This window comes from Dunckerocampus dactyliophorus, chromosome 1 (assembly GCF_027744805.1).
Source record: "Dunckerocampus dactyliophorus isolate RoL2022-P2 chromosome 1, RoL_Ddac_1.1, whole genome shotgun sequence".
Taxonomy (NCBI): Eukaryota; Metazoa; Chordata; class Actinopteri; order Syngnathiformes; family Syngnathidae; genus Dunckerocampus; species Dunckerocampus dactyliophorus.
This window is the reverse complement of record NC_072819.1, coordinates 37,017,939-37,038,133: the sequence shown is the minus strand read 5'-3', so window position 1 is coordinate 37,038,133 and position 20,195 is coordinate 37,017,939. Positions and strand designations below refer to the sequence as shown.

The 20,195-nt window shown below is 41.7% G+C and overlaps 1 protein-coding gene across 2 annotated transcripts; it reads left to right on the top strand.

The window, feature by feature from the left end:
* The first annotated feature begins 25 nt into the window (after positions 1–25).
* On the top strand, positions 26–19,769 carry LOC129190799 (DDB1- and CUL4-associated factor 1-like). Of its 2 annotated transcripts, none has more exons than XM_054793407.1 (25): positions 26–217; positions 855–974; positions 1,048–1,124; positions 1,203–1,276; positions 1,359–1,472; positions 1,996–2,133; positions 2,307–2,906; positions 3,053–3,154; positions 3,245–3,403; positions 5,193–5,372; positions 5,521–5,730; positions 5,839–6,008; positions 6,132–6,256; positions 6,546–6,781; positions 8,455–9,530; positions 9,650–9,848; positions 9,939–10,021; positions 10,996–11,080; positions 11,175–11,408; positions 11,616–11,709; positions 11,824–11,928; positions 12,036–12,109; positions 12,193–12,288; positions 12,384–12,657; positions 18,781–19,769. In XM_054793407.1, the coding sequence occupies exons 2-25, from the start codon at positions 862–864 to the stop codon at positions 18,834–18,836; spliced, it is 4,674 nt and encodes a 1,557-aa protein (XP_054649382.1). In that variant the 5' UTR covers positions 26–217; positions 855–861; the 3' UTR covers positions 18,837–19,769. The 2 variants fall into 2 exon arrangements, with proteins under 2 accessions (XP_054649382.1, XP_054649374.1); XM_054793399.1 differs by lacking the exon at positions 26–217 and adding an exon at positions 249–781.
* The last annotated feature ends 426 nt before the right edge of the window (positions 19,770–20,195 follow it).

Here is a 20,195-nt window from a genome sequence, read left to right as displayed (position 1 = left end):
TAAGTGGACTGTCGCAGCTGCGATGACGTAGAGAACGTGTTCGCCATAATGACAGTAAACCAACAACAAAAAGCCAAATTAAAACACTTAAAGGTCTGGCTGTGAAAAATTTCCGATACCGCCACTGGTCGCCTGCAGAAGTAAGGTTTGGGTCCGTGTCGACACATTGGAGTCTTGTTAAATCTGGCCAAACTGAAGAACTGAGCGGAACAACGAGGTAAAGTTAGCATGCTAGCTAACTAAACAGGTTTACCTGTGATGCCGTTAGCTAATGGCTAATACCTTAACACTTGTTTTCATGTACAGGCCTATCATCGTGGTTCGGAAATTGATTTGGTCTGGCACGATACAATGTGCATGTTTGGATAAAACGTGTATAATGCAAATATAGCTCTGGGTTTGGAAGTGACCATGTTAGCAGGCTAATAAATTAGCATTCGTGTCACGGTGCAGCGACCTATTGCAGAGGCGGATTTACATCTGTCAATATAACAAGCTAATATGAGAAAATGCACCACGTATTGCTTCAATCAGAACGAGTACTTCCGCATGCACTCTTGTTGTCTTGTTTTGAAGTGTCCTGTAATTTTGACAGAGCCCCAGAAGACTGCTGCACCTGTGAACGGTCAATCTGTGTGCCTGTTTTGATAAATATAAAATCATTCTGTTCTGACCGACCGAATTTATGTCATGCTAATGCAATGTATCTCAAAAGAGTTTTACTCCTTGTTTGCTGATTGTAAGCCACAGCATATTTGCTGATATGGACCTCGTTCATGAGGTGGGTATATACTGTAGAAGAGTGCGGTGTACTGACTTGAAAATTCAACAAAAAATAGTGTGGTTTCCCATAGGCGGAGTATGGCGTCGGCATCTGCCAGTGTGGACGCCAAGGCAGAGCTGACTACTCTACTGGAGCAGTGGGAAAGGGAACAACAAGGCAGCACACAGGAGCTAGTCAACATCCTCACCAAGTAAATGATTCTGTCTTATCTGATAAACCATAGTTCCACTGACTTGCCATTGTTTAACAAATTCAAATGACAGAATCTCAGAGCTTGTTGAGAAGGAGACAGAGGAGTACCACAAAGCAGACCCAGACCCTTTTGATGATCGTCATCCTGGTATGATAAGGAAACTGGACAAAAAGATTGATGTTGGTACTGTATAAATTTACACACATTGTCATTATTTGACACTAGGGAGAGCTGATCCTGAATGTGTGTTAGGGCATTTGCTCAAGATCCTGTTTAAGAATGACGACTTCATGAACACTGTAAGGATGGATTGAATGGGTACATTTGATACTTATTAAAGTGAACCTGCAAGTGCTTAATAACATTTCTTCTACCATGTAGTTGGTGAATAGTTATGTTATGGCCAGCAGAGAATTTTCGCTCAATGCAGCAGCCTGTCGCTTGCTTCAGAACATCATGCCTGGCCTGGAGACAGCAGTGGTATTTCAGGAAAAGGTAAATTGTCACAGTAAGGCTCATTATTACACTAAGTGTTTTAAGTTTATGTGGTTCAGTTCAGTCCACTTCAGTTTGTCTAATTAGTCTAATTTGTAGCTAACTTACACTGCTGCTGCTGCTACAAGATGTGTTTGAAAAAATAAGGAAGTTGTGGCAACTATAATGACATTGACGGAAGCAGTATTCCCATTTTGACTTTGACTCACTTCTGTCAGTAATTCAACATCTGAAACAGACAGAAGTACTTGGGTAAACTAGATTTATTTTCGTTTGATTTTGGGTCATAAAAAGTACTTTTTGAGAAGTGGCTAACACCACAATGTCAATAGTCTCCACCGATCAGTTGTTTTCCACAGACGTCTTTTTTTTTTTATTGTAGAGTCAGAGTCCAGTCTGCAAGCACGTTCCATTTGTTTATCTAGTATTAACAAAGTAAATATTAGATAAGCATTCTCTACTCTGAATCATTTAAGCTAAGGCTTGTTCTTAATTCTTTGTTTCCTTGGTTTGTTCTCTTTAGGAGGGAATCGTTGAAAGGTTGTTCAAGTGGGCTCGGGAGGCTGAGCAGCCCCTCAGAATCTATGCCACGGGATTGCTGGCAGGCGCCATGGAGAATCAGGACATTGCAGCCAACTACAGAGAAGAGAACTCTATTTTGGTCAGTAGGGGATGCTGTTGTCTCCAATGTCTTTTTTCTTATGAATGAAATGTACTAAAAGTACACACACTAGTGTTACACAATGTGTTTTATAAATATTGAAACCCAGATTGTTCACCATTGATAAATTTCATCCCAGTCCATCAGCTTGTTTTGCTACTTTGCTTTAACAGGTGCCATTGATGCTGCATCGCTTACGTGAGCTTCAAGATAAAGATGCAGAGACAAAAAGAGAAATCAAACGACCCAACCCCAGAAAAACTCTCAGTGGGCCTTTACTACCTTTGGATGAGGAGACAGTTGATGGAGGCTTTGAGGTGAAGCCTTTCTCACTGGGCCATAATGGGGCTGAAAGGGAAGGACCCGAGCAAGAAGAGGATGGTGAAATGACCCTCTCGTCTGCCTTAGAGCCCGAAAATGAGCTTTCATTCCGTCTCAACACCCCTCAAAAAACAAGCAGCCATGCCAACTCGGCCGTTAAAACCATGATGAAGCCCATGTCAGCCCCAGGCTCACTGCTCCATCAAGGCGTGTCTGACAGTAGTAGTTACCTAAAAAGAAAAGCCGAGAGGGATAGTGGCAGGACCGCAAAGCACAAGTTAAATTTTTCTCTACCAGAACCAGAGAGGAATTTCAGTGAGCTTTCCAACAGCAGCTGGTCTGAGATGAGCCCCTGGGTGATTGGTAACAACTACCATTTATACCCACTGACCCCAGAGATCGAGCAGAGACTCATTCTGCAGTATCTCACTCCTTTGGGAGAATATCAGGAGGTTAGTTTGTGTTCTTCAGCATAGACAATGTATTTTTCTTGTGGTTACTGCAGACCCTGCCAATATTACAATATTGAGTTGTAAAGCAAAATGTCGATTTTTGTTATTGTTCCAGTTATCTAAGTATTTCTTTCTCCTTTCTTCAGCTTTTGGCAGTATTCATGCAAATGGGGGCACGTGAGCTCCTCATGCATTATATGGATCTAAAACAGACCAACGATGTGCAGCTCACATTTGAGGCACTGAAGGTGAAGTCTAAACCTGCAATCAAACCTGTTAAGCCTCTTCCAAAGTGCCACACACATGACCATGCAGACGTATTTTTTTTTCTCTGACAGTACCTAGCTTCCCTGCTGCTTCACAAAAAGTTTGCTGCCGAGTTTGTGGCGCATGGAGGAGTTCAGAAGTTGCTGGAAATCCCGAGGCCCTCTATGGCTGCCACTGGAGTATCACTGTGCCTCTACTACCTTGCCTATAACCAGGATGCAATGGAAAGGGTAAATATAAAAACATTACACAAAATGTGCTAATGTATGTGTACATACAGTATATACAGGTACACTCCTGATCAAAATTTTAAGACTATTTGGAAAATTGCAAGAATTTACATTTTCGACTGTTATCTGTGATCTTAAGGAGGTTCTAAATAGAACTTCAAAATGCAAAAATAAAGGGAACGAGCCAAACATAAAGAAGTAAGCAACTTATTGCGAACAACCAGTAAACTGCAGTAGGCTGTTTTTCAGCTGATCAAGGAAGAGGACATTTAAGCATTTACGAGCTTAAACTGTGTTTAATAAATGTAATAAATAGGTGTATATCTACTGTTGGTCCACCCTGAAAGAGCTTGAAAAAATATTTAATGTATACACACAGTGGTCCTTCGCCACTTCGCTGTTTAAATGGTTTTCCATCCATCCATGGATCCATGGATGGTTGATTGCTGACTATGGCCTATTATCAGTCAAAATAAAATAAAATTAAAAAAAGCAAGTGATATATAGTATTCCGGTCACTAAGAGTCAGCAATGTTACATTGATGAGACATTACATTACATGTCCGACATCACATAGTGAAAAGAAGTTTTCCTCCCATTCTGTGTGGAAGTGGTAAGTTTTGGTTTCTTACTTTGTCCTTCTTCCCAACTACATTTTAAACCGTTTCTTAAGTTGAGAATTAATAAATTGGATGCTAACCAGTTAGCTTGGTAGCATGCTTAGAGCGGTGGCTGTCTCTTGTGCCTCTGCGGTGATCTCGTAGCCTGTGCAAGAGTTGCGCAATGTGTAAACAAAGAATAATAGAAGTGTAAAGGTGACTCTAGAGGTGTTATTTAATTTCTCGAGGGCTCTAATATTGGTAAAAATCGTATTTAAAAAGTCATGAACAGGTTTTCTATGCTCTGTCTATGAAAATATTCCATTTATTAATATTTAGTCCTAATTCTACGGTCAACGAATTAAGATAAATGAAGTTCCATTACATTTCGAACATCGCTCCCTTATTCTTTACGCAGTTTTTCAAAAATTAATTAAGTGATCGCTGTTTCTTGGTTGAGTACGGCCTTTTATTAGTCAAAAAGTTATATTTAAGCAAATTTTTCATATTAATGGCCTAATTTAAGCATTTTCAAACATGAAAATGTTTGAAATGAACTAAAATACAAACACTGTTTAAGGCAATACAAGACAATGAACTGAAGTCTATTCTGGCCACTGGGTGTCACTAGTAACACCTTACAAGACTTGATCGCCAACCACTGGCGTTTATTATTTTATAATTATTTATGTCACAACAGGCACAATAATTATAATAGTCATCATCATCATAATAATTATAACACGGGCTTCTGTTGTGGCTGTCCCCCAGCTAAAACTCAACTCTGAAACCCCATTCCTTCCTGTCCACACGTCCAGAAGACATTTATTGAAACACACGCGCATGATTCTTATTTATGTCTTAAATGGCTTATTTTCTCAGATTACATATACTATATTGGGTAATATGAGTGTAAAGGTGACTATAGGGAGATTAGTTCACATCTAGAGGGCTATAATAATGGTAAAAATTGTTCAGAAAGTTTTTTTTTATATAAGTACGAAAGTTATATATATATATATATATATATATATATATATATATATATATATATATATATATATATATATATATATATATATATATATACACAGTAAGTGCGTTTGTGTGTATGAATGAAAACATATTTTCTGTAAGCAAGTGCAAGTTACATCTTATTTGTATTCATTGGTATAACCTCTCCTCCCAAGGTGTGCATGCTGCCCCCCTCCGTCCTGTCAGATGTGGTTGGTTACACACTGTGGCTGCTGGAATGTTCGCATGCATCCGGCTGCTGCCACGCCACCATGTTCTTCTCGATTTCCTTCTCTTTCCGTGCTGTGCTCGAGCTCTTTGACAAGCAGGACGGGCTGCGACGCCTCGTCAATCTGGTAGGACAAACCAGCGGCTCACCTCATGTGATCCTGTCTCTTACCATCCACATGCAACCATCTGCATTTCTGACTGAAAATGTTACAAGTATTTTTATTTTATAGCACATGTTGATTGCAATCTGTTGTATAATATGGCATCTTATAGATTAGTACATTGGAGATCCTGAATCCAGATGACCAGGGAGCATTGCTGAGCGATGATGAGATATTCTCTAGCAGGCAGACAGCCAAACACACATGCATGGCGCTGCGCAGGTACTTTGAAGCTCATCTGGCCATCAAGGTGGAACAGGTGAAGCAGTCCCTGCAGCGCACAGAGGGAGGTGCTCCTATTCACTCACAGCCCTACTACAAGGTATATGGAGTACAATCTTCCATTAACTTCACATTATTAAGTGAAACACTGACTAGTTTTTTAGGCTGAGTTATATATCCATCATTTGGCTTCTTTCCTGTGTCACAGGCAGTCAGCTACAGCCGTGAACAGGTAGTGGAAATGATGGAGTTTCTTATTGAGTATGGACCCCTTCGTCTGTATTGGGAACCAGCTGAGGTCTTCCACAAGCTCTCTTGCGTCCAACTGCTCCTGCAACTTATCTCCATCGCCTGTGACTGGAGGACCTACTATGGCAGGTGTGGAGGATGTAGTGGTCTATGCCCATCCTATGATTATGGTTTTTAGTGATTTTTTTGTGTTTTGTTTCAGCTACGTTGACTGATGTTTCTTGTGATGTTGTGATGTTTCTTTCCATGCAGGAGTGACACTGTGCGATATGCCCTTGACATCCTGAGTATCCTCACTGTTGTACCAAAAACTCAGATATTGTTGTCTGAGACTGTTGCTGTTGTCGACGAAGGCGGGTCCACGGTTTCTAGCGCTGGTATGTACGCAACTAATAGCTAAAAGTTATTTTTGGTCAGATATCAAATTAGTATTTGAATAGAAAAGAAAAAGCGACATGTATGCTGTTGTTCAGCATTGACTATTTATATTTGCCAGTCTCAACATTATCTAAAATGTCCAACACACTTCCTATGAACTCCGAGAAGCTCTTTTGTTTGTCAGTGTCAAAACCACCCCTCTTAAGAGGTTGTAATAACCTTTTAAGAGTGTATTTTCATTATTAATGTACATTTCTGTGTGAGACTGAATTATTTTTGTTATTGCAGGGATGAACATTGTTCTGGCTGTGGCAGAGGGAGAAGTGTTTGTGAACGATGCCGAGATACAGAAGTCTGCCCTGCAGGTTGTCATTAACTGTGTCTGCGCACCTGACAAACGCATGTCCAGCATTGGCAAGTTCATTTCGGGCACTCCCCGTCGTCGCCTTCCTCACTTGACCAAAGCCAGTGAAAATGTGCTCACTAAAATGTGGAACGTGGTGCAGTCCAACAACGGCATTAAGGTAATTCATGTTCCAGAAATCAGTGTATCATTTTTTTTTTTATATTATGTTATTGGAGCTGTCAATCGATTAAAATATTTAATCATGATTAATTGTATTTTGTCCATAGTTAACTCATAATTAATCACAGATGGAAAAAGTTTTGATCTATTATAAGTAGGGACGTAAATCTCTTTGTGGTAAACGATTCAATACGCAGCAATAACTACATCAAATTATATGTAAAGGCATATCAATTTTGGAATTATGAGTCATTATTTTATTAAAAAATAATATACAGTTAGAAATACCCCTGTTTTTGAACGTTTAATGTGAGTGGTGATTTGTCCCGCTTTATTTGACGGTCCTTGAACGCACCTTCTCCCATTCTCGCTGCTCAGATAATTTATTCATCTTCAAGAGAAATTCACACAGATGGACTACTATACTGTATTTTTACCCTTTTTCTTTCACCTCATATTTGCTCCCAAATGCTGTTACAATGTGGGAATGCATAAAGGTAAGATTTGATAACCTTATTGAGCGCTAATGTGCATATTTGTGATACACAACCTCTCTGAAAAACAAATCCAGGCTCCTACTGGTGGACGGTGGGTCTGTATTCATTTTGTGCTTTTAATTTGATGTCGTTCCTTTCATAGTTTTACACAATACATAATAAATAAGATATATTTGATCTCTATAATGTACATATGGTTTATTGATGTGTTATTAACTAGCTAGTGCACCGCTAATGTTAGTGCTGCTAGCTCTTCAGTCATGGTCACATTGACGGAAGCCCCAACGTAGCAGTCCTCGGCGATACCTTTACTAGCAGCTCGTACCCAAAGCAGTTCCAAGCAAAAAAAAAATCAGCCGAGAGATGGCTCGCATCTTTAAAAAAAAAAAAAAAAAAACACTTGTGAGATGGGACACTCGTATGCCAAGGTACCACTGTAGAAGTGACAATTAAATAAAACAAAAATATATACCTGCAGTGCTTCAGTACCTTCTCGCTTCTCTCTGTAAAGTCGACGACGACGTAGTCTGTGACAACTCCAATCACAGCGGCTGCTCTATATTTGCTCTTGATTGTAGCTACAGTGTCGCCGCTGTTTCCTCAAACTACGACGTCGGCAGAGAGTCAGGACGTGTACACGATAATCGCATGTAAAAAAAAAACTTCTGTTAACGTGTTAACTTTGACAGCCCTAATTATTATTATTTTTTTAGAATTAAAAGTAAAGTGATTGGCAGTCACGCAAGCCTTCGCTAAATTGCACCAGCAACCGACTGTTTACAGACCAGTGTTAAATGGAACTTCTGTACATACTAGCAAACGATTCTACCATTAGTTGTGGTAGAGATGTCTGGTCAGGTTGTAGACTACAACAATGTATTTATAGAAAAATTGATTTTTATTTTTTTTATGCATTACAGTTTTCACGTGGATTACAATTTGTCAACACTGTGACAAAAATGTCTTGCATTTATTGGCATTAAAGCAGATACAATTTCTATTTTTGACCCAAGTTACGAAGCAGTTTTACACACAAAAACGGCAGTTTTCCAAATTTTGACCACATCATTTACATACAGAATACAACAGAGCCTCTTCATTATAATGAACTCCAAGACAACACAAGCAGCCTTTTTTTTTTTTTTAATTATTTCAATTTTTAATTCCTCCTCAGGTTCTGCTGTCCCTGCTGACAGTGAAGATGCCCATTACAGATGCAGATCAGATCCGAGCTCTGGCCTGTAAAGCTCTGGTTGGTTTGTCTCGGTCCACTTCTGTCAGGCAGATCATCAGCAAGTTGCCTTTGTTCAGCAGCGGACACATCCAGCAGCTCATGAAGGAGCCTGTGCTCCAGGACAAACGCAGTGAGCATGTAAAGTTCTGCAAGTTTGCGGCTGAGCTCATAGAAAGAATCTCAGGGAAACCCTTGCTGATTGGTACTGATGTATCCCTGGCATGGCTACAGAGAGCGAGTGTGGTTGCTCAATCGAGGATCACCTTTCCAGAGAAAGAGCTGCTTCTGCTTATTAGGAACCACCTGGTTGCCAAAGGCCTTCATGACACAGCCACCACCCTCACCAAGGAGGCAGATCTACCAATGGCATGTCTGTCACATTCATCTCTCTCTGCTTCTACTTTTGTTCCTGTCACTCCTCCTCCCCCTACTGCTACTGTCGGCACTCTACCACGCACCCCGCGGCTGGCCAATGGTGTTGGGTCAAGACTGGGCAACCATCCCTCTCATTCAGCCACTCCAACACCCAGCCATTTACAAGCACGCCCCTCTACATCACAACCTGCTGGGCCCTCTACTACTTCTTTCCCCTCGACGTCTGTGCCCAACTGTAACAATGGCTCACCCCTGATTGGCCGAATCGTTTTCTCCCGTGAGAGGCACACAGGATGCAGTGCGATGAGCTGCAAGAAACCTCGAGTGCTGAGGCAGAAGTCAGACCATGGTGCCTTCAGCCAGACACCAGCGATGAAAAAGCAGTTTGACAGACACATGCCCTCCCCACCTGCACTGGACAGTATCATCACTGAATACCTGCGGGAACAGCACGCACGCTGTAAGAACCCGGTTGCAACGTGTCCACCTTTCTCTCTCTTCACCCAACATCAATGCCCTGAGCCCAAACAGAGACGCCAAGCACCTATTAACTTCACATCTCGACACACCAGAAGGGTCATATATCCTAAATATGGTGGAGTTGATGGAGGGTGCTTTGACAGACACCTCATCTTCAGCAGGTTTGTGCCTAAAACCCCCTTGCTTATTTTGTGTGCATGTTTATCTCCTGGATTTGGAAAATGGAGATCCGTTGACATAAGGCCCTCGTCATTTCTTTTAACTTCTGTGTATTTTCCAGGTTCCGGCCAATTTCTGTATTCAGAGAAGCTGATGAAGATGAAAGCGGGTTCATGTGTTGTGCCTTCTCAGCTCGTGAGCGGTTCCTAATGCTCGGGACCTGCACAGGCCAACTAAAACTCTACAATGTGTTCACAGGCCAGGAGGAGGCCAGCTACAGCTGTCACAGCTCAGCCATCACTCACCTGGAGCCCTCAAGGGTAAGCACAGGAAGCTCTCACTATGTACAAACATGTTCAGAATAGACTAAGAATCTTAGCTGTTCTAAACTTCTCTTTTTGTCTTTTTAGGATGGCTCTCTGCTTTTAACGTCAGCCTCCTGGAGCTACCCGATGTCTGCACTGTGGGGAATGAAGTCAGTGTTCATCATGAAGTAAGTAATTTCTTACAAAAGCTTGTAGTCATTTAAATGTGTTTTCTAGTGTCCAAGCTCTCAAACATTAAGCATTAGATCCGATCAAGTCCGATCACAATCAAGTCTGTGTTCATTGTGTGAGTGCTGTTTTCTACCAGAATTTGGTCTTCTTTTTTTTATCCACTATTATAAATATACTTTTTAAAATGGCTCTGATCTCATCCCATTTCTGATGACACCCCACGGGGGCATATTTGCATAATATTGCATCAGGGGGATTGCTATTACGGGTTGTGAGTTTTACTCTCTTTCTTCGGCATTTTGTCTCAGTGATAGCGTTTACTGTATAAATGCACTTGAGATCTCAGTTTGGTCCAGAAATAACATCTCCTTCCATCTTGATGAACATTTGATTATTTTTGTTGATGAAACTACATTATTTTCTATTTTATCCACGTGTTGGGATAAATGAGATGATGATCCAAATGTGTCCTGTGGGATCATGGTCATTTAACATCATTTGTTTTTCAAGGCAGAATTTTTGATACAGTTTTTGTATTGAATCTTATTGGATGTTGCCATTGTATGTAATATTTTAGCTAATAAGTTAATTTTGTGTGTGTGTTTTTAAACATGATAAAGATTACATGTTTCTAAAGATGACATACAAGATCTGTATCAAGTGTTTTCTATCCTTCTGCCTCCACCTCAGTGGTGCTTTCGGCCCAATGCTACAGCAGCTTAATGCTGTCAAAACAGGGCACGTTCAAAAGATGACTTGCTGTTTAATTATGCTCGCCAACAGCTCGAGGCCCGCAATTGTCTCTTCACTGCACAAACATTTGACTTCATTCATTTACTCAGTGCTACCTAGGCAATCCTCTTTTGATTGACCCCGTGCTATTCAACACGCTGTGACAAAGATTACATTTGTTGATACTCACACAGATTATCCAATTTTTAAGTGAAATGTTGCACCGCTTTGTCTGCAGGCACTCTTTTCTGGGTGATCATTATGTGGAGTTCAGTAAGCTCTCACAAGATCGTGTCATTGGAACAAAGGAGCATGTTGCACATGTATGTATACTGGTGTTGTAAACGTGACAAATATGAAATACAGAATAAAATTGACCTTCATGAATGACCACTCACATCAAGCGCTGTTCTGTAGATTTATGACATCCAGACAGGCCAGGTGACACTGACTCTAAATAACCCAGACCTGGCTAACAACTACAAGAGGAACTGTGCCACCTTCAACCCCACAGATGACTTGGTACTGAACGATGGTGTGCTGTGGGACGTACGCTCAGCACAGGCCATCCACAAGTTTGACAAGTTCAACATGAACATCAGTGGTGTGTTCCACCCCAATGGCCTGGAGGTCATCATTAACACAGAGATCGTATCCTTGAGCCTTCAGTACTTTGACACGTCATTTTATTAGTCATTTCCTTTTATCTACATGCTAACAAAAAAGTGAAATGTATTTTTTCCATTCCAAGGAAGAGTTTGTTCACTGCTTAATTAGATTCACAGATACAGAGATTTATATAGTTATAGTTTGCTTCCGGTAGAAGAGACGGTAGTTTTCCTTAGTCTGAATTTTTAGTGGGATCTTCGAACTTTCCACCTTCTTCACACGGTTCCTGCTCTTGACCAGTGTAGAACAGTCTTCAACAACAATGGCACCGTCATCTATGGAGGTAATGTGAAGTGCCAGAAATGTGAAAGATGTGGAAAAAGGTCTCGTGTGAACGAAGCGCGTGTGTGCATGCGTATGTGTGAGTTCACACTCATTGATGCTTGTTTGGCTGCAGCAATGTTACAGGCTGATGATGAAGATGACATGATGGAGATGCAAATGAAAAGTCCATTTGGTTCATCGTTTCGAACTTTCAATGCCACAGACTACAAACCCATTGGTAAGGCCGTCCTTTGTTTGGTTACAGACTATGTGGTTCTACTTGGTATTTTATGCTTTAATAGTAACACTTGTATTTGTGACATTTTGTTTTTTTTATTGTCACAGCCACCATTGATGTCAAGAGGAATATTTTTGACCTGTGCACAGATTCTAAAGACTGCTACCTTGCTGTGATCGAGGTAACCTGTGTTACCTGCCAATAATTGAGGATTTCCTTATGCATACACAATGTTTTTCATTTCGTGATACATCTATTCCATAGAACCAAGACTCAATAAACACGGACACAGTTTGCCGGCTTTATGAAGTTGGTCGACAAAGACTAGCAGAAGAGGAAGAGGAGGATGAAGAGGATCAGGTATTTTATATTGTTCTGTTTTGTGCTTCTTTTCTAGTGATACAATTAATTGATTTATTATATATTATCACAATTTGGATCCTCTTGTACTCTAGGAAGATGATGATCAGGAGGAAGACGACGACGATTCTGATGATGACGTCGATACAGACCCTCTTATTGCCGAGCTTGAGAACGAGAATGGTGGTGACGACGACGATGATGACGATGACGATGGAAATGCTGAATTCTCTCCCTCTGATGAAGAGGTGGCCCGCCTTCTCGAGGAGGACTTAGATGTAGGGGATGATGATGATGACGACGATGACGACGACGATGATGACAATGATGATGACTCTGATGATGATGCTGAACTGGATGGAGACAATGGTGAGTACTACTTCAAGTCAGTGAGTCTGCAGGATGTCAAAAGGCTGCAGTCCCACACCTTGTCTTTGCTCATTTCAGAGTAATACCATTGTCATTTTTCTGTCCTCCTTTTTAAAAAGCTAATCCAAATGCTGGCACCCTGTGCACTCATGGGTGTCATGTACAGTGATGTGAAAAACCGTTTGCCCCCTTCCTGAATTCTTTTTCTTTTGCATGTTTGTCACACTTAAATGTTTCAGGTACTTTAAACAAAATCACAACACAACTGAACAGAAAATGCAGTTTTTAAATGAAACTTTTTATTATTAAGAGAGAAAAAAATCCAAACCTACATGCCCTGTGTGAAAAAGCAATTTCCCCCCTCAACCTAATAACTGGTTGGGCCACTCTTAGCAGCAACAACTGCAATCAAGCGTTTGTGATAACTTGCAATGAGTCTCTTACAGCTCTGTGGAGAAATTTTGGCCCACTCATCTCTGCAGAATTGTTGTATTTCAGCCACATTGGAGTTTTCGAGCATGAACCGCTTTTTTAAGGTCTTGCCACAGCATCTCAATAGGATTCAGGTCAGGACTTTGACTAGGCCACTCCAAAGTCTTAATTTTGTTTTTCTTCAGCCATTCAAAGGTGGACTTTCTGGTGTGTTTTGGATCATTGTCCTGCTGCAGAACCCAAGTTGGTTTTAGCTTGAGATATTCTCCTTCAGGGATTTTTGGTAGACAGCAAAATTCATGGTTCCATTTATCACAGCAAGTCTTCCAGGTCCTGAAGCAGTAAAACAGCCCCAGAACATCACATTACCACCACCACCTGTTGTCATGATGTTTTTTCTGAAATGCGGCATTACTTTTACGCCAGATGTAATGGGACGCACACCTTCCAAAAAGTTCAACTTTGGTCTTGTCAGACCACAGAGTATTTTCCCAAAGGTCTTAGGGATCATGAAGATGTTTTCTGGCAAAATTGAGATGAGCCTTAACGTTCTTTTTGTTCAGCAGTGTTTTTTGTCTTGGAACTCTGCCATGAAGGCCGTTTTTGCCCAGTTTTTTTTTTATTTATGGTGGAGTCATGAAGTTCTTTGGATGTTGTTGTGGGGTCTTTGGTGACATCTCGGATTAGTCGTCGCTGCGCTCTTTGGATAATTTTTGTTGGCTGGCCACTCTACACCACTGTTTACCAGTGTTCCGTGTTTTTGCCATTTGTGGATAATGGCTCTCACTGTGGTTCGCTGGGGTCCGAAAGCTTTTAAAAATGACTTTATAAACTTTTCCACTTGAACTCACGTGTGATGAACAACACTGTTACGTTTTAAATGTGATAAACATGCAAAAAATAAGAACACGGGAAGGGGGCAAACACTTTTTCACACCACTGTAAATGGTGTGTGTGTGTGGTCAGGCGCGGCAAAAAAGTTGTGCTGTCAGTGGTCAAGATTTGATGGCCCCTCATAGGATTTAATAATAATAAAGGATCTCATACAATGGTAATGGTTTACCGTAATTTTATTTGAACATGCATGCAAGTTACAATGGAATACATCACATAGTACAATTCACAGTTCCACATGTCCAAGAGGAGTAGGAAGAAGCAAAGCTTATTTAATTCTACCCCCCCATCCATTCCACATCTTGTGCGGTTCATTTATTCACTTCCTGTATTCCACATGTGATTTTTTTAATACATAGAATAATGATAAGATAATGTAACAATAGGATGATGTAATTAAGATTTTTTTCACAAGAAATATAATAATAATAATAATAATAATAAATAGAGACAAGCATAACAAAACAAGTTCAAGACTCTTCCTTGTATTTTGCAAACAACTGCTTGTACTGTTTTTTTTTAATTTGCTCATCTTGGTACATTGTTTGAGTTCCTTACTTAATCCGTTACATAATTTAATTCCACATATTGAAATGCTCTGGGTTTTTAGCATTGTTCTCACATATGTGTTTCAAGTTTAGTTTTTTCCTAAGATCATATTTCTCCTCTCTTATAGAAAAGTATTGTATGACATTTTTGGGTAGCAGGTTAATGTGAGTGTAGAGTGATTTTTGATCAAGAACAAATTTTGCTTTTTTCAATATTGAAGTATTTCTCGCCACCTTTTGTTGTATATTTTTGATGTGAGACTTCCAGCTCAATTTTTCATCCATTATGATACTCGGAAATTTATTTTCGTTCACCCTTCCGATGTCCACTCCATCTATTTGTATTTGGTAGTACGTGTCCTTTCTGCAATTACCAATTAGCATGATTAGTTTTACTTAAATTAAAGGTTAATCTGTTTTTATGAAACCATCTTTTTAATATGGCCATTTCATCCGTGACTTTTTAAAATTAGCTCTTGTGTGCTTTCCCCAGAACAAAAGGCAGTAGTATCATCCGCAAACAATACCAACTTTAAGTCATTCGTCACTTTACAGATGCCATTGATATACAAGTTTAACGGTTTGGGTCCCAATATTGACCCCTGGGGTACTCCACACGTAAGATTTCAAGTTGCAGATGTGTATTCTCCTAGCTAATTTTGGTGTTAGGATGTGGTGATTAGTTGGATCGAAGGCTTTTGTGAGATCCATAAATACTGCAGCTGCACACTTTCTGTAGCGTTAGTAATTTCCTGTGATTTCAATCAGTGTTATGGAGGTTGAAATGTTAGCTCTGTATCCGTATTGACTGTCTGCGAGTAATTCATTCTTATTAATAAATTTGTCCAACCTGTTATTGATCATTTTAGCAAATTGGGGTAATAAGGAAACTGGTTGGTAATTGGTAAATCAATGTTTGTCTGCATTTTTTAAAATCGGAACTACTTCAGCTATTTTCATTTTGTTAGGAAATCTTCCAGTCTGAAATGATAACTTGATATATGTTAACGGTTCTACAATCTCATTGGTAACCCTTTTTATTGTTTCCATTTAAATTCCATTGCAATCATTTGAAGTTTGTTTCTTTACAATTATTGACAATGTCAGTGATTACCATGTGATTACCATGTTTCTGTAGCACAAGGCAGGTGTTTTTTTTTTCTCCTTTTAATATACTGTATGTATTGTGTAACTGATGTCAAAACTGGAGGGGTGGTGGCAAGGAAGAAACCACATTTTTGTGCAGATCCCAGATAAAAATATAAATGTTTTAAAGTCATTATTGTGAAAACATCATCAAAGTAGACACCAATGGGACATGTTGGCACTTTTTAAGTGCGAACACAATTTTAATTTGGAGTGCGTCGCTGTTGTGGAGGCTCATCCATCCATCTATCCTTCTGTGCTTATCCGGGTCTGGGCCGCGGCCACGTCCTCCAGCTCCACCGGGAGGACACCAAGGCTTTCCCAAGCCAACTGTGAGACATAATCCCGCCAGCATGTGCTAGGTTTGCCCCGGGGCCTTCTCCCGATTGGGCATGCCCAGAACACCTCACCAGGGAGGTGTCCGGGAGGCATCGGACTAGATGTCCGAGCCACCTCAACTGGCTCCCCTCGATGTGAAAGGAGCAGCTACTCTACTTTGAGCTCCTCCCGGATGACGGAGCTCCTCCTCACCCTATCTCTTAGGGTGAGTCCAGCCACCCTATGGAGGAAATCCATTTCAGACGCTTGTATCCGTGATCTCGGTCATGCCCCAAAAGACATAGATAAACCAGTCAATTGAAAGCTTTGCCTTCTGGCTCAGCGCGCTCTTCACCATGACGGTCCGGTGCAGTGACCACATTACTGCAGATGCTGTGCCGATGCATCTGTCGACCTCACTCATGAACAAGACCCTGAGATACTGATTGAACATAGTCTGCAAATAGCAGAGACGAGATCCTAAGGCCCTCGAACTGGACTCCCTCGACACCTTGCCTGCGCCTACAAATTCTGTCCATGAAAATTATGAACAGTATCGGTGACAAAGGGCAGCCTTGGCGGAGGCCAACGTTCACCGGAAACAGGCTTGACTTACTACTGGCAATGCAAACCAGGCTCCTGCTCTGGTTGTACAAGGCACGAATGGCACATAGTAGCGCGCCACCAATCCCGTACTCCCGGAGCGCCCCCCACAGGACAACGCGAGGGACACGGTCGAATGCCTTTTCCAAGTCCACAAAGCACACGTAGGCCGGTTGGGCAAACTCCCATGTACCTTCGCAAGAGTGTAGAGCTGGCCCAGTGTTCCGCGACTGGGACGAAAACCATATTGCACCTCCTGTAGCCGAGGTTTGACTAACGGTTGTACCCTTCTCTCCAGCACCCTTGAATAGACTTTCCCAGGGAGGCTGAGGAGTATGATTCCCCTATAGTTGGAACACGCCCTCCGGTCACCCCTCTTGAAAAGGGGGACTACCACCCCTGTCTGCCAATCCAGAGGTACTGTTCCCGGCTTCCACGCAGTGTTGAAGTGACGTGTCAGCCAAAGCAGTCTCTCAACATCCAGATCCTTGAGGAATTCAGGGTGAAACTTGTCCACCCCCAAAGCTTTGCCACTGGGGATCGTTTTTGACTACCTCAGATGCCTCTGCCACGGTGATGGAACTGTCCGTGTTCGTGTCTTCTAACTCTGCTTCCTCTATGGAAGGTATGGAAAGTATTCTTTCCACCGTCCAACTATATCCTCAATCGAGGTCGGCAGGCTCCCGTCCCCACTGTAAACAGTGTGGACCGGGCACTGCTTCCCCTTTCTGTGGGTCGAACGATTTGCCAGAACCTCTTTGAGGCTGACTGAAAGTTGTGCTCCATGGCCTCACCAAACTCCTCCCACACCCGAGTTTTTGCCTTGACCACCGCCAAAGCCGCGTGCCGCTTGGCCTGCCGGTACCTGTCAGCTGCTTCAGGAGTCCCACAAGCCATCCATGCTCGATGGAACTCCTTCTTCAGCTTGACGGAAGCCCTGACCTCTGGTGTCCACCATCAGGTACGGGGCTTGCCGCCACGACTGGCACCAACCACCTTGCGGCCGCGGCTCCGATCGCCTGCCTCAGCAATGCAGGCACGAAATACGGCCCATTCGGATTTAATATTCTCATCCTCTCACTAGATGCAGGCAAAGCTCTGCCGGAGGTGAGAGTTGAAGACCCGACGAACGGGAGACTCTGCCAGACTTTGCAGGCACACCCTCACTACACATTTGGGTCTTCCAGGTCTGTCCGTCATCCTCCCCCGCCATCTAATCCAACTGATTACCAGGTGGTGATCAGTTGACAGCTCAGCCCCTCTCTTCACCCGCATGTCCAGAACATGCGGATGCAGGTCTGATGATACAACTACAAAATCTCGATCATAGACCTGCGGCATAGGGTGTCCTTTTGTCAATTGCATTTGTGGACATCCTTTTGTTCGAACATGGTGTTTGTTATGGACAAACTGTGGTTTGCACAGAGGTCCAATAACATCACACCGCACGGGTTCAGATCGGGGAGGCCGTTCCTCCAGGTCACACTGTCATTGCCCACGTGGGCGTTGAAGTCTCCCAGTAGAACGACGGAGTCATCAGTTGGGGTGCTCTCTAGCACCCCAAAACACATATCACCGGACACTTATGCTTGCCCCTGCAGGGAGATACCGTGTGGCTTGTTTAGGCGAGGCCCAGGTATCCCACGTCCGGGCGAGGTGTGGTCCTTCCTCTTACATTTATTCATAGGGTCTTCTGAATCACTCTTGGTCTGGCCCATCACCTAGGACCTGTGTGCCTTGGGAGACATATAGGCATATAGGCATGAGGCATATAGCCCCAGACAACATACTGTAGCTCCTAGGATCACTCGGCCACTCAAACCCCTCCATCACGACAAGGTGGTGATTCACGGAGGTCCATGTTCTTGTTAAATAATCTGGTTTGAACAAGATACGGTCCTCAAGTTTTTGGACATTGCCCTACTACATGCTTGTGAGAAGATCATGGAGATATGTGGAAAGTAATTGATGTGCTACTGTGTCTTCAAATCCTTTGCAGCAACACAAAAATTGTGTGTGTTTTTTTTTTATTGCAGTTAAAAAAATAGTGTATGTCATGCAATGGTAAAAATGTCAGAAAAATGTGCTGATCCTGCTGTGTTTTTGTCATTTTGACAGTTTGATTCTTCGCCCACTGACAGATGCCTAAGTGACTGTTTTTTTGTATTTCACCCTCAAACAGACAGCTCCGACAACTCTGACCTTGAGGATGACATAATTCTATCCCTGAACGAGTGAGGGCCAATTGGCAGCTGGGTCTGAGCAACTGGACTTCAAGTCAAGACATTGGCCTCGTAGACGTCTGAGCTGCAGAGGAGGAGAAGCGAAGGAGAGCAGCAGATGCGGTGGGAAATAACTTGGAGCTTTGCCAGTTTGCGTCTGTGTACAAATGGACTCTTACGTGATAGGACCAAGGAAGACTATCAAATAAACAAAAACACAGTTGTATATGATATAGTTTTATAAGCAGCCCTGATGTGAAAAGAGAGAGCCATTGAGTGGATGCTTTGAAATTTTATATATTCACAACCGTTTGATATTTTGTAAGCGACAATTTGGTGTGAAATATCTTTGGAGGGAACAAGACCTACATTGCAGGAGCGGGTTTATGTAGCTGCATTCATAGCATAGACTTTTACCAGAGCTCCTGGAATATTCATCACAAATGTAAGTTTTGGATGGAGGCTGCTAAATTGATTTCTGATGGTCCATCAGCCGTCAGATTCAGGCTTCACACAACAGTGCCATTCTTTTTCTCTCTTCTTTTAAGTTTGAAGTTAAATCTGCTCGGTGCTCTTGACTCTTGCTCCTGGACACCCCCAGCTTACACCCAAGCAGCTCTCTGTCGTCCCACACCCAGCAAAGGTTTGTCTCCAGTGAATGGTTGCCAGCCTTTAGGTTTTTGATGATACAGCTCAATTGATTTTGCCAATTTTTGGACAGAAGGCTCTACAAAATAAGATATAAAATCTATTTTCAATTAAAATTTGTGTTTCAAAGTCGATTCAGAGATTGAGGGGAAATAGCTCTGGCTCAAATTTATAAAGTCATAAAGAGTTTATGATTTCTCGTATCTATAATTTAACCAGGTTGCTTTTCACAGGAAGACTTGAGTTGAGATTCTTGAAACATTTTATGTACAGCTTGTATGTACCTAAAGTATTTTTCTTATAAATAAAACTTTGGAAAATTAGATTTGTGCGCCTCTTCACTGATGTGGATGGCCAAGGGTGACCTTCATGTGTCCGCATTATCGTCTATTTTATTGGGAATCTATTGTTCCTGCATTAGTGACTCAAAAGTGACTTCAACCTTTTATTTTATTTATTTTTTTTTTTTTTACATTTTGTGACTGTAATTTCTGCTGAGGTTGCAGTTTAAAACATATTTTGTTCCCCTCCATACATTGTTTTAATATTGTGCAAAAGCAAACAGTAGCTAATTCAGGTGTACCTGCTTAGGAGAGGTCCAGATTAGGCTAATCAAATAGTATCATGAGTGGCGTAAAGAAGGAAAAAAAAATTACACTTGATGTATTTAAGAAAAAGCGGAGAGAGCATGCATGGCTGGAAACATGTGAAGAACTACACGGCAAGA

Coding starts and splice junctions, on each gene's coding strand:
- LOC129190799 (XM_054793399.1), top strand. Junction 2,134..2,306: donor GAGAAGAGAACTCTATTTTG/GTCAGTAGGGGA, acceptor TTGCTTTAACAG/GTGCCATTGATGCTGCATCG. Junction 11,929..12,035: donor CACAGACTACAAACCCATTG/GTAAGGCCGTCC, acceptor TTATTGTCACAG/CCACCATTGATGTCAAGAGG.